The sequence below is a fragment of the Sardina pilchardus genome, chromosome 17 (genome assembly GCF_963854185.1).
Source record: "Sardina pilchardus chromosome 17, fSarPil1.1, whole genome shotgun sequence".
NCBI classification, from domain to species: domain Eukaryota; kingdom Metazoa; phylum Chordata; class Actinopteri; order Clupeiformes; family Clupeidae; genus Sardina; species Sardina pilchardus.
This window is the reverse complement of record NC_085010.1, coordinates 13407278-13421900: the sequence shown is the minus strand read 5'-3', so window position 1 is coordinate 13421900 and position 14623 is coordinate 13407278. Positions and strand designations below refer to the sequence as shown.

At 41.5% G+C, this 14623-nt stretch overlaps 2 protein-coding genes across 2 annotated transcripts in view; one reads left to right on the top strand and one right to left on the bottom strand.

Moving 5' to 3' along the window:
- The window catches only part of cfap54 (cilia and flagella associated protein 54), a 54533-nt gene that overhangs the window by 33139 nt on the left and 6771 nt on the right, over window positions 1-14623 (bottom strand). The window contains exons 13-23 of the mRNA XM_062517468.1: window positions 14358-14495; window positions 13990-14140; window positions 13614-13684; window positions 12777-12905; window positions 12093-12249; window positions 10361-10476; window positions 8687-8869; window positions 7902-7994; window positions 7357-7542; window positions 6958-7088; window positions 5584-5731 (exon numbers count right to left, since the gene is read on the bottom strand). Of these exons, the coding sequence (XP_062373452.1) occupies window positions 5584-5731; window positions 6958-7088; window positions 7357-7542; window positions 7902-7994; window positions 8687-8869; window positions 10361-10476; window positions 12093-12249; window positions 12777-12905; window positions 13614-13684; window positions 13990-14140; window positions 14358-14495 (1503 nt within the window). The remainder of the gene's footprint in view (window positions 1-5583; window positions 5732-6957; window positions 7089-7356; window positions 7543-7901; window positions 7995-8686; window positions 8870-10360; window positions 10477-12092; window positions 12250-12776; window positions 12906-13613; window positions 13685-13989; window positions 14141-14357; window positions 14496-14623) is intronic.
- On the top strand, window positions 216-4990 carry smfn (small fragment nuclease). The gene is made up of 7 exons (XM_062518063.1): window positions 216-508; window positions 835-918; window positions 1103-1180; window positions 1832-1943; window positions 3169-3277; window positions 3606-3659; window positions 4489-4990. The coding sequence occupies exons 1-7, from the start codon at window positions 236-238 to the stop codon at window positions 4565-4567; spliced, it is 789 nt and encodes a 262-aa protein (XP_062374047.1). The 5' UTR covers window positions 216-235; the 3' UTR covers window positions 4568-4990.

Below are 14623 nucleotides of genomic sequence, written 5' to 3'. Positions count from 1 at the left end.
GCATATACTGATTTAAACATTAGTGCAGATTTGGAGAAAAACATAGTCGTGTTTGCATTTCCCCCCATGTATTGTTCTCTTCATATCTCAATGTTTAAAGTATTTTTTGTCTTCATTTTCCCAGTCAGTATCGCTCAGCCAATAACAGCAGAGCGCTTCTTCTGCAGCTACGTTGATTGGTCAATTTTGATGACAATGTAAAGTTGCGACCTAGTTGCGACACTACTCATCGAACATGAATTTGAGGCATATGTTTCGTGGAATATCCGCATGTTCGACTGGACTAGCGGTTTTTAGCCGGTTGGCAAAACCTTCGTCTGCACGGAGTAGTATATGCGTTGCTTCAGTAAACATTCAAACAGACCAATATCGACCAGCTAGCTCTGCGTTTAACCGCAGATTTCTGTCAAAACATTCGTTGAACACCACAGGAAATATGGATTCATGCAACTTTTCCAACTCTACCTCAGGAGATTCGACACAGAGGATAGTTTGGGTCGATTTAGAGGTATGTTATGGTATTAGCTAGGTAACGTTAGCTATCCATTGATTATGCTCTCTTGGCATAAAACATGATTTACAATTACGTTCAAGCTTGGTGCTGTAAACAAGGCTAGGTTTGCCAGATGACATGTGTTGGGTACTTTTGGTTTCACAGTCACCCATAGCGTTAGCTGTAAGATGACATTAACCTGGGTAAATTAGAGTAACGTTAGATGTGCACGGGACAATTTTGCACATAACCGCACACTTGTGATTGAAATGTTCAGGATTGACAGGTCTGTCATTGAAGTTCCACATTACATTACTATGCCCTTTCCTTGTTCGTTACAGATGACAGGACTGGACATAGACAAAGACGAGATCATTGAGATGGCTTGTATCATCACAGACTCTGAGCTAAACATCCTGGCTGAGGTAATACAGTCCTTTGTTTTACATTAGGCTATTTAATTAAACTATTACCTGAACTGTCACTCACCACATCTTGGTTATAACAGGCTTACTACATTCAGACTGGTCTATTAACAAATTAGCAATAGAGGATGTGATGTAAAATGAATGGAGTAGTCTGATAGATCCTTTTCACTGTGACTCACAGGGACCAAATCTGATCATAAACCAGCCAGGCGAACTCCTGGATGGGATGTCGGAATGGTGCAAAACACATCATGGCAATGTAAGTATAGTTTCAAGTGGGGTATTCCAAGTAAGTGGTTTAGTGACAAATGTAGGGAAGTGAAGTAACTCGGAGTAAGTGGTAAACCTCCTAATAGAACAGCTGTATGGCTTCACTATCCTAAGAAAACAATGGCATAGGGCTCTAGTTGTAGGAGGTTTACCACTTCCTCTGAATTAACTTACCCAGGTTTGTCACTACTTGTAATAACCCCCAGTTCTGTTGACTGCCTCTACCTCCTGTAAATGCATGAAGCATTTCTTTTGAGGTCACATTACACCATTGGTAGCCTGGCTTTCATTCACTTCCGACTTCATGCAAGGGGCACAACCAGCAGTGAAATTAAACTGAAATTAGTTAAACTCTTACTAAAGCTTTTCAGAAGTACTGTACAGTGAATTCATCTTTCTTGTAAAGGGACGATTGTACATGCAGTAGTTTACTCAATTCTATATGAAATTCACGTCCATATAACTGATCACTGACACCATCAGCGTCATTGATAGCGTCATTGGTAGTGTTGAACAGCACTACTAACTATGCTCCCCTGTCTGTCATCATATAAATATACAAATCATTGGAAATCAATTTTGTAAATAAGATTGGTGTCAGTTTTGTGTCGCCATCTTGACTAACTGTTGTTCCATGCAGTCAGGCCTGACGCAGGCAGTTCGGGACAGCAAGATTTCTCTTCAAGATGCAGAGAATGAGTTCCTGTCCTTTATCAAAAAGTATATCCCTCCTCGTCAGTGTCCACTGGCAGGTAAGGCAACTACCTGGCAAAAGGTGTGCTTCCCAAAATCATAGTTGCTAACCAAGTTAGCAACTTTGTTAGTTGCAATGCACTTTCCCATTGTCAACCAACTCAGTTGCTAACAGGTTAGCAACTATGGTTTTGGGAAACGCACCCCAGTTTGGGTTTTATGATGTCTACAGTGGTTAAACGTTTTATTTTGTTTGTTTCCTTTTGGCTCTGTCCATATAGGTATATATTTGTGAGAAGGTTCTCCCCTCTTGTTTTTGTCTTGTTTGGATGTCTGTAAAGCGACCTTGAGCGTTGCGAAAGGCGTTATATATGATTATAAATATGTCAAGATGCCATTTCTCAATTTGTGTTAAAAACTATAAACTGTAATGCATAGCTGTCTTAAAGGGATATTCCGCCATTTTTGGAAATACACTCATTTTCCACCTCCCCTCGAGCAAAACAATCGATATTTACCTTGTTCCCGTTCATCCAGCCATTCTGTGAGTCTGGCGATACAACTTTTAGCTTCAGCCTAGCATAGATCACTGAATCGGATTAGACCATTAGCTTCTCGCCTGCTAGCTTCATGTTTAAAAGTGACTAAGATTTCTGATAATTTTCCCATTTAAAACGTGTCTCCTCTCAAGTTAGAAAGTGCAATAAGACCAACTGAAAATGAAACCTGGCGTTTTTCTAGGCTGATTTGACATGGAACTACACTCTCATCTGGCGTAATAATCAAGGCAACTTGCAAACGTACCATAGGCGCAGTGATATCGTACGCAGCATCTGAAAATAGTCCCCATAGACATCAAGCAGTAGTAGTGCCAGTAGCTGCAAGTTGCCTTGATTATTACGCCAGATGAGAATGTAGTTCCATGTCAAATCAGCCTAGAAAAACGGCAGGGTTCATTTTCAGTTGGTCTTATTGCACTTTCTAACTTGAGAGGACACACGTTTTAAATGGGAAAATTACCAGAAATATTAGTCACTTTTAAACATGAAGCTAGCAGGCGAGAAGCTAATGGTCTAATCCGATTCAATGATCTATGCTAGGCTGAAGCTAAAAGTTGTATCGCCAGACTCACAGAATGGCTGGATGAACGGGAACAAGGTCAATATCGATTGTTTTGCTCGAGGGAAGGTGGAAAATTAGCGTATTTCCACAAATGGCGGAATATCCCTTTAATATCCCAAGAAAAATGAGTGTGTTTTCCTGTGCTTGCTGTTGTCATTTCAGGGAATTCAGTCCATGCTGACAAAAAGTTTCTGGATAAATACATGCCCCAGTTCATGAGCCATCTCCACTATCGCATAATCGACGTCAGCACAGTCAAAGAGTTGTGCAGGTCTGGGAAAGTCTCTTTGTCTTTCGCTGCAATCTTACATTTAGTCAATTAGCAGATACTGTTGTCCAAAGTGACTTACATATGTCAACTATATATTACAACCGCCTTGCTCAAGGGCACAATGGTGGAAGTCAGGAATTGAATGCACAACTGGCAGGCTACCAGGCTGCCCCATCTTGTTTAATTTGCATTATATAAATATATTTTTAATGTAAAGGAATGCGATGCAGGCCCAAGTCTTTGTTTCTGACTGTTGTCTTCTGGTTAAATTTGTAAACCTTGATAAAGAGTATAGCCTACTATATTCTGCCTTGTCTTATGTCCCCAGACGATGGTACCCAGAAGAGTATAAGAAAGCCCCGTCAAAGAAAGGATCTCACAGGTAACTGTATACTTCTGCATAGGGCTGCACAATTATCCCACAATATGAACCAACACAATTATAGACTGGGTAAACCCTGCCTGATCTGCTGGCGATTGGATTTCGCCCCGCAGCTCAGGCCGGAAACCTTCTTTCTATCCTGCTTCTGTTACAAATCTGCGGGGACCAATCACAAGCTAGCTTATCCAACTGGTGCACCTGGATCGTTGGTCTAAAGGACTATCCAAAGGCGCACACGCACAGTCATCTGAACTATGCCCATTGATCACGCCTCTTGTGCAATATAGAAAATACAGAGCAGACTCAGACTATGTTCAATCTTAAAAGTTAATATGTTGTCACATTTCTGACTTTCACATTCATTTCATCCTCACTGCCTATGCCACTTCTGGTTGGTGGGTGTACCTATTGTGAGGGGCACAGAAATTCTGATTGGTGAACTTCACATTCACTCAGGGGTGCTGTGCTTGTTATGCACCGGGCGTGGTCACTAACCAGAGGTGGCACAAATTAAAGAAACATCTGGAACATTGAACTGCATCAGTTCATTGACATATCTTGGAGACATTTGTATGGCCTTGTTCAAAAACATTGAACAACATGATTCTGATTGAATATCTAATTTACCGTAGTTTTTCAACCTTCTAGGATTTGACTATTTGAACCCTCTAAGATTTGACTTGGCCAGGACGCTTTACATCAATACCAATGAGGACCACCCTCATTCGCATAGTTATAGTAATTTAGTATTTCTTTTTGTTTTGTTTTGTGTATGTTTAAGTATGTGTTGATGTTCAGTTATGTTTAATGTGTTTATTCTCTTTACCAGGGCGCTTGATGACATCCAGGAGAGCATAGAGGAACTGAAGTTTTACAGAAGCGCCGTTTTCAAAACACCAAAGCAATGACCACCAGGGGGAGGTATAGTCTGGGACTTGTTTTGTTTTGAGTTGTATGTGTCTGCTGAGTTTGCAACATGCTTCCAGAGAGTCAATACTTCATGATTAAAGAAATAATAATATCTCACATCGGGTAAGGTTTAAAGCACCTACATACAAACAATAACATTCCAATAATACTTTAACAGTTTGCAAGTTCAGCATCACTGTTTCACACCCTTGTAGTGTTTTCTGATTGATGGCTTCATGGAATACAGTGAGTGAGGTTTATTATGAACTAAACATGCAACCTAAACATTTAAATGTTAATGCAACAAGCATTCAAGCAAGGACATTTTAAGCGTTACTGCAAGTATAACATTTCAAGTGTTAATAGGAATTTCACTTCCAACAACCATGTTCATAAATATGAATCTCAATAAATGCTGATCTTTTGTAGTTATGTGTGTTCTGAATTTAAAAAAGAAGATATCACTTACAGATATGACGCAACATAACATAATATACATTTGAAATGGACTGAAGAATATAAAAACATCCTGACTGCAGTAAACATATTGACATGAAACTGAGTTAAGGCAAGTCCCTCCACTCGGTGGCCATGTAGCATCACATTTTGGGCAGAACTGCATGTGTGCAAGGCTTCACTACACCAACCCCAAAAGCCGTGTGAGCAGACAAACGTGTGCAGTATACAGATGCACAAACCTGATTATAATACCCTCAACCCCGGGGGTCTCCAACCTTTGTTATCCTCCAACAGCTACCTTAACAAAAGGAACCTGGCCAAGAACTTCCATTGTTTTATAGGCTATTAGTAGCACTGTAGCATGAATCCACATAGTTAATCTCCACCAAAAACAGCTGAATAAGCGTCAAACGCATTTACATCAAATCCTTTCAACTCCATTTCCATCTCTGTAGAGTCTAGACTATGAATTTGATTTTTTTTTTGAGATTGATGGTAATGGCCATGTCGGAATAGTGGTGTTGTGAGGGAATATCTAAAGTGTACGGCTGCTTACCTGACCCCAGATGAGGGGACCCTGGTCACAGAGGGAGTCACAGAACAGCGCCCCCTCCTGGATGTGGATCTCCGTCTGCATGAAGATGGAGGAGAAGACGAACTGGTGCAGGAGAGGAGAGGTGCGATTCAGGAGCTCCACGCACAACCTGAGGAGGCCGAATTCCAGGAATGTTCAAGTTGTTCCACTCAGGACCAGTGGACTCAGATATGTTTCCCAAATGTAAAATTCAATGACTTTTCCCGGACAAAAAATTCAACCTTGTATATAATGAATGAATGTAGGCCTACATTGAAATGAATTCACTGACCAAAGATTTAAGAGCAGCCAAGAATCTTTGAGAATTCTTTAAGAGAACCTTTGACTTTTCTTAGAGCAGGAAATAATAAACGGACATTAATAAATAAACCAGGGTTAACCACAATCATTCAAGCAATAAGCATGCAGTAATGGCAAACGCTAATAACCTGATAAACACCCATACAGCCTGGAAATATGGACATTTCTATTGATGTATTGTGTACATTTCTACTGCTGCAACAAAACTCGACATAATTGACACAATTCCCTGACTTCCCTTGTCTGGAATAAACTTAGAATTAAAATTCCATGACATTCCAGAAATTCCATGACTCATGGACAGCGGATCATGGAAGTCATTATCTGAAAATAAGTCCCAACAGTACAAAATGGACCCTGAAACTGAGCTAATTATATGCCTACTGACAAGACAGGAAAATAATCTTCACACAATGTATCTTTAGAAATCATTTTGTGATAGTGAAAATTGATGAAAAGAGAAATTCCTTCATTGGGTCCTAAGTTAAATGGCATAAAAATGAAACAGACAATATGCATTGTCATAGAAAGGGGAGAAGGAGAGTTACACACACAAACACACGCACACACACACACTGTGTGAAGACAAGCTTACGTTCGCATTATGGAGTTTCAGTTCAAAGATGAAAGTTCAAATTATTATTATCAGTGTTGCCATTTAAGTTAATGTCACAGTTCAGCTAGCGGTCCATCTAGCTCAAGGGCATATCCTGCCCAGACTGATACAAAGGGCCAGCCTCGGAGGAATTTAGCCCTTTGCCCCTCCTGGCAGAGATGCCCTTTCTGTGGCAACAGGCAATAACTCAGACGTGCCTCAGAGGGATATCCTCCATTGTAGAAAAAGCTACCAAATGCCCTCAGAGCTAAACACAGAACTTAGACATTGTGGTTTAAATACTGATATAACAAAAAGTTATTAAAACCCATACAGTCGTTAAATAAACTGTCAATGGCACTGATACTAATGATATGTGACATGTACTGTAAAAGGACTGCACATACTGTACATGTACAGTATATGGGTTATTTACTTGCCTGGTTTGGGCGAGTCCCTCTGGTGTTTGGGGAGTTGCGGACGTGTTCTCAGGCGGAGGTCTGGTGAAGTGACCCCACAGCTGGTTGCAGGTTTTCTTGACCAGCGCCTGCTGACCTGTCTGGTAGGCTACCTGGGATTGATAGATCGATAGATAGAGTCTTTCAAGCAGCAGAGAGTTTTACCTTAATACAGGCAATAGCTTTGAAGTCATTTTGATGGTAGACAAATTTTACGATGAACGATTAAATACGTTGAAATAGCACTGATGAGGGCTGTCCTTGATTTAAAAAACTGATATCCATTACTTGAGATTCAGCACCCAATCTACCGTAACTAACATTAATGTGTGTTATTCAAATTTTTTGTCTTACCTAGACCTCTGCCCACTATATGCCTACCTGTGCTAGGTGTGCCCAAACCATCAGCATTGATAGGGGAGCAGAGGCCAGGATGGGTTTGGTGGACTCGCCGATCGACTGGCCCACCATTTTCGCCTGAGCATCGTAAGCAGCCACTGCAAAGATGTACTTCTGATTGTGCTGCAGCCCCTCAATCCGAAACAGCCTCTCCCCCTTCGCAGGAACCTAAAACAACATCACATTGACATTTATTATACATTTCAGAGCAGTACTGTGCCAGAGGTTCAGACACTAATATGATTCTATTGCAAGTATAACAGTTGAAAGCTCTTTTTTTTTTTTTTTAAGTATTCTTGGAGGAAAGTTGAATCTAAACAAATCAGTACAAATAAATAACAATGCACTGTTTAAATTGGTGCTTTTTTAGCATCTCAAGACTTAACTGTGGCGATTTTCTGTCGTTGAGGTCATGGTGCAATTTGCCTGTTGTTCTAAAAGCTCAGTCGATATCCATATAAACTTTTAAACAAGTTACTTCAGCAGCTCTACAGTAATAACGGTCATTCCTGAGCGACAGCACTCACCATAACACCTGTGCCCAGCAGGTGGCAGTCTCCCAATCTGACTTTCAAGTTGATGCCATCAGCCTCTCGGCCCAGAATCTGGTACCAGGAGACCTGCGGCAAGGCAGAGTCACAGAGGGTAAGGGAGAGACACAGCCCTAGAACCAAAACCCCAGTGCTCTAGAACATCATTTACTGTAGAACCAGAGCCATATACTGTACTGTAGATACAGAGTTGCAACAATGGTTGTTCAAAACCCGAGAGCTCTACTGTAGTCTTGAGCATCATTAAGAGACAAAAGTCCCAGTGCTCTAGAACATCATTTAGAACCAAAGCCCAGTGATCTACCAGTTTATTTGGCATGCTTTAACAAAAAAAAAAATGTATATGTACAATTATGCATTAGGTGAATTATAAATGAATTAGGCCTATGGGTCCATGACGTAAGGGAGAGAGAAAATAGTCACCTCTTCATTTACAAAACATTACAGAAATAATGAGAAACCCAATAGACAAATGACAGTTGCCATACATTAATTCATACATCATGAAGAATATTTTGGGGAACAGATCAACAGTAGATGGAACCTGTATTTTAAATTTGCAGTTAAAAACCACAGCTTTGATACGATAGGCTCTGTAATGTACATACAGCACGTGCTGTATACTACACATACATCATGTCGTAGTACAGTATGGCATAGCCTAGCAATCTGTACATCCAGTAGCATTAGTAGCAATAAAACACCAAACTGTGTTTATTGTCCACATGCGGAGCATGACAGTGAGTGCGATGAGAGGGCACCTGTTTCTCCAGGCTGAAGGGTGCTAGTTTGAAGATCATGGTGTGGTTGGTGCGGGACAGAAGCACAGGGGGTGGGGGGACCCTGCAGCCTTCCTCCGCGTCCTGCCTCTTCCTCCCTGCAGCACAGGTGAGGAAGAGCCTCCTCTCCTCCGCCTCGGCCTTCTCCACCAGGGACAAGGCTTCCTGAATAGGCAGGGCAAGACAAGACGAGGAATATGTATTACAGTAGTATAGCACATTTCATACACAAGGCAACTCAATGCTTTGCATCATCCAAATATAGAGAACAGTAGATAATGAATATATACAGTGCCTATAGAAAGTCATCATACCCTTTTGAAATAGTTACTTTTTTTGTCTTACAGCCTGAAATCAAAACCAATTGCCCAGTTCCCGCTGAAAAGAAACATCCCCACAACATAATGTTGCCCCCACCATGCTTCACACTAGGTATGGTGTGTTTTGGGTGGTGTACTGTGTTGGTTTTCGCCAAACATTGCGCTTGGAGTTCAGTGCAAAAACACATCTGGAATATTCTGCTACCATGTGGAAAAAGCTTTTATGGTCAGATGAGACTAAGATCGAACTTTTTGGAGACTAAGATTGAAGTTTTTGGACTGAGCTCCAGGCGCTAACCAAACACAGTATACACACCCAAACACACCCAAAACACACCATACCTACTGTGAAGCATGGTGGGGGCAACATTATGTTTTGGGGATGTTTCTCTTCAGCGGGGACTGGGCAATTGGTCAGGATAGAAGGGAAAATGGATGCTGCCAAGTACACCCAAATTCTTGAGGAAAACCTGTGTCCCTCTCCTAGACAGCTGAGGATGGGGAGGTCATTCGCCTTCCAACACGACAATAATCCTAAACATACTGCCAAAAGAAAGTAAAGCAGTGGCCTAAGGATAGGATGGTGAATATCCTTGAGTGGCAAAGTCAGAGCCCTGACTTAAATCCTATAGAAAATCTGTGGATTGACTTGAAGAGAGCAGTCCATCGCCATTCCCTACAGAATTTGACTAAATTTGAACATTTCTGCACGGAAAATTGGGCAAATATTCCCCTATCTAGGTGTGCAAAGCTAAAATAGAGACATATCCAAACAGATTGATGTCTGTAATGAAAGCAAAAGGAAGCTTTACAAAGTATTAAGTTAGGGGTATGATGACTTTTCCAACCCTGTTATTCTAGTATTTTAATTTTTTATTAATTTTCAGAACTGCTGACTTTTTTTTCATTATTTTGATGTTGTACAGCTAAATTTGTTAATAAAACTGGAAAATATTTTTTAAAAAATGGGTTTTGATTTCAGGCTGTAAGACAAAAAAAGTAACTTTTTCAAAAGGGTATGATGACTTTCTATAGGCACTGTATAACAAAATACATATGTTACCATGCATAAAATGCAACACAAAAAGTCACAAAAACAACGATTAAAAAAAAGAGATTTTTGTTATGAAACAATAACATTTTTGTTCTTTCTTTTTCTCTATTTCATTTTTTTCTTTCTGCAGTAATTTAGCAGATTTTCATTCTGTGCAACACATCCTTCCTTCAAACTGTTTTTTTGTGTAACACTTACCTTCAGAAGTTTTTTTGTGCATCTTTGGGGGTCACCATTAAGAGCTCTAGTGAATATTTTGAACAGTATTTGTGTAACACTTACCTCCAGAAGTTTCTTTGTGCATCTTTGGTTGGTCCTGTACTGCAGCAAGGCCTTCTGCATCAGATACAGTGCTCTGGACACCTTGCTCTTACCAATCTTCTCCACAATAACAGTCTCTACAAGAGGCAAAGGGGATAACGTAATATTCAAATAAATAATAGCACCTACCTAGCCTGGCTAGCGCCTACCACTTCTCAAATGAGACGTGGTCTCATATTCTCGTATTTGAAAAAATGCCCAGATCCGTTCATTGGGCACTATTGGATGTCTATTAAATGTGTCTGTGCATAGCTCATCATCGTCTTGCTTTCCACCCTGTTCTGTGATTGGTCCCCTATATCAGGGAAAAATTAGGGCGGTAGCTTCCAGACTGCCTTAGCAGCATGAATCAAATCGCGCTCAAGGCAGCATGGGAACACCCAACCTAGCACTAACCACCTGTTGGGAGGGAAACTGGGCCTGAGAAAGGTCTCGATCTATGGCAACTACATCCATTAGGATGTAAGGGGTTGTTTGTCATTTATGTTTTGAGAATCTGATGAAGGCCTTATGGCCTCCTTACACAAAACAACTTTGACAAGATTCGGGAAAGACTCTTGAAAGATTGGAGTCCTCTAACTAGTGCCCTCTATTCAAACCTTACTCAAAAGACTACAATCTTTCAAGAACCTTTCCTTAATCTTGTCAAAGTTGTTTGGTGTAAGGTGGCCCTTATTGGCCGAAACGTAGTTAAGTAAAGACTTACAGTATTATATGGATCCTGAGAGTGTGGCCCTTTTTTACCATTTGAACTTAATGCCTAAAAAGCTAAAATTGGCTAAAAAGCAGTTGGTGTGCATTCCTAATACTTTTCATAACTACATCCACTCATCTCTATGAACTACTAACTAACTGAGCCACTTTGTGGGAGTAAAATAATGGTAGGAAAGATAAGGATTCTATAAATATGTACATAAAATAATACAGTATGTGGCATACTTGTCAGCTTCTTTAGCCGTACAAGGAGCACCATCTTGACCCTGCACAGTGAGAGAGCACTCTTCCAATTAACACTGTCTGACTAACACTGACATCAAGTGACTTTCCCTTTCTCCGGTCCACTTCTCTCACTAATTAAAAGTGAAGTGGATGAGCAGACTGGGAATTCTTTAATCAGGAAATCAAGTCCGCTGGGTAATCTCTGCCCTATTTCGTACACCTAGCCCATCCCATAATATCCACTGAAGGGTGCTCTGGGTTGTTTCGGAAACGGGGCCAGACATTAAAGTGTTTTTTTTTCCCAACCTTGAGAGAGCAAACTTTAGTTTTATTCACAGATGCATGTTTCTCCTCTGAGAGCCAGGATAAGTTTAGCAAGGCAGAGAAATATGGCATCAAGCACTTTAGCTTCCATTCAGGTTACTGTGTAAATGTGGTATGTCAGTTTCACGCCTTGTTGTATGTCCTTTTTATGTTGCATTTGCACATAAAAGACAAGAAGATAAAATCAGACAAATTCTGATTCTAATAAAATATCTCAGTTCTGAAATCTCATTAAAATCCCTTGAACAATCCCTTTTTTTGTCTGTCCTGTTGCATATTTTGCTGTATTGTCCCTATTGTTTTATGTAAAGTTGTGTGGCTATGTTTAGGTATGTGTGTGATATGTGCTAAACTGTGAATAACAAAAAAAAAAGAAATCCCTTGAATATCATCTGATCCCCAGAATACCACCTGATGTGCCCCTCCTCACCTGGCATGCTGCAGTGGAGGGTGAGCTTGAGGGCGGCGCGGTGCAGGAAGGCCAGGAGCTCCACGTGCAGGTCGGAGGCGAGGGTAAACGCGGGGCTCTTCGTCTCCTCAGCCTCCCCCCCCTCCGCCACCGAGGCCCTGGCAGAGCCGTCAAACCGCTACCGACACCGGCAGACACAAGATGGAGGATAAGATGAACAAGTTTACTCATATCTCTAAACAGAACACAATTAGCCCGCATCTCCCTCAGTATAAACAAAGGATCTATCTATCCATCTATCTATCTATCTATCTATCTATCTATCTATCTATCTATCTATCTACAGTATCTTTCCATCATCTATCTATCTACTGTATCTACAGTATCTGATCTATCTATCTATCTACTGTATGTGCCAATCTATGTCAAAGTGAGTGAGTACTGCATCCTATACAAAGGCGCAGAGACATAGGAAACACATTTTCGTTGGTGTTTTTGGTGTTAAAGACCAAACGTTTCATGCCTCAAGGCCATGCACGCACACATACCCACACACACACTTACACACACACTTACACACACACTTACACACACACACACACACACACACACACACACACACACACACACACACACACACACACACACACACACACACACACACACACACACACACAGATCTGCAGTGGGTTGTGAATATGATACCTGCATGAAGGCCATGTCACAGACAGATGAACCATCGCAGGGGAGTTGTCTGGTGTTTCCGTCACAGACTGCCTCCAGGCCCCTCTCCAGGATATCGTACAACAACTGAAGCTGCCGTTCAGCTGGACACTATACACACAGAAGACATGCTACACACTCAAGAGATGCACTACTACACTACCTGCTGTGCAAACGCTAATGATGATTCAAACAATGCACCAAAGCGACTGAGAAAAACTCATTATAACATAAATATAAATCATTTAGATGAAGTTAGAATAAAACCTTAAAATGCTATTTTGGAAGCGTTTAGGTCGCCATCCCTAGCTAATCCACTATTATTGCTAACTTTTGGTGGTGCTAGCTCTGTAGTGCTGGATCAACAAAAAAACACTGTCTCCACGGCTTAGTTGATGTATTTTCAACCAGAAAGACACCTTTTGGACCATTTTTGCCAGAGTTACACTTTAACAGGTGAATGTCTAGTGATGTGGCTTACATCTGACGGTGGGCATACAGTACCTTCACAGGTGAATGTGGCTCACACCTGATGGTGGGCATACAGTACCTTCACAGGTGAATGTGGCTTACACCTGATGACCTGACGGTGGGCATACCTTAGCAGGCGAATGTGGCTTACACCTGATGATGGGCATACTGTGCCTTCACAGGTGAATGTGGTTTACACCTGATGTTGGGCGTACCTTAACAGGTGAATGTGACTTACTGTACACCTGATGCTGGGCATACCTTAGCAGGTGAATGTGGCTTACACCTGATGATGGGCATACTGTGCCTTCATAGGTGAATGTGGTTTACACCTGATGGTGGGCATACCTTAGCAGGTGGTACAGAGGCGTTTGGTTTCTCCACAGGTGTAGATCCCAAAATGCTGCCATCGGAGGTGACTAAACAGACAGAGGGCATTTGCATATTTATCCATACAGCAACATCCATCCATCCAGATTAATCAACACAGCAACATTCATCCATTCATTCAGACCTTCAGCAACATCAATCTATTCATCCATACAACAATATTCATCTATTCATCTATTAATACAACAACATCCACAGATTTAGACCTCTGTGATTTATGAGAGAGAGATAGAGAGAGAGCGAAAGAGAGAGAGAAAGAGAAACAGAGAGTGAGTGAGTGAGCAAGCGAGAGAGAGAGAAAGAGAAAGAGGAAGAGAAAGAGAGAGAGAGAGACCTGCGGTTCTGCCAGCGTTGACCACGTTCTCAGCGCTGCTCTCCAGCACCAGGGCCAGACGCAGGGTCATCTCGGCCACCACCACCGGGTCCATCACCGCCAGATTAAACGCCTCCGCCACGTCATTCAGCAGGAACAGAGCCTTCACCCACTACACACACACACAAACACACACACATATATTACACACACACGTATATATGTACACGTATGTCATACACACACACCCACACACACACACACATACATACATACATTACAGACTCACACATATGTACACGTACATCGTACACACACACACACACACACACACATTACACACACACATACACATACATCATAGATCACCATCATCAAACAAGGCACACCTTGTCCTGGCTGTCCATCTTGCCCAGGTAGCATGACGGGTCCGAGTGCCGAGCCTGAGCTCTCTGGAAGGCCAGCTTGCATTTGTTCCACAGAAGGAGAACCAGGTCCAACACCAGGTCACCATCAGGCACAACATCCTGCACATTCACACATACAGTTTGTTAAATATATGGTTGTTAAATATATACATGTCTATGGTTTTATTTCAGTTAGCCTATTAGCTGGTTTCATTCTCATTGAGTTCAATGCAATTCAAACTAGCTAA

Coding starts and splice junctions, on each gene's coding strand:
- smfn (XM_062518063.1), top strand. CDS start 236: ATGAATTTGAGGCATATGTTTCGTGGAATATCCGCATGTTCGACTGGA. Junction 509..834: donor TAGTTTGGGTCGATTTAGAG/GTATGTTATGGT, acceptor TGTTCGTTACAG/ATGACAGGACTGGACATAGA. Junction 1,181..1,831: donor GCAAAACACATCATGGCAAT/GTAAGTATAGTT, acceptor TGTTCCATGCAG/TCAGGCCTGACGCAGGCAGT.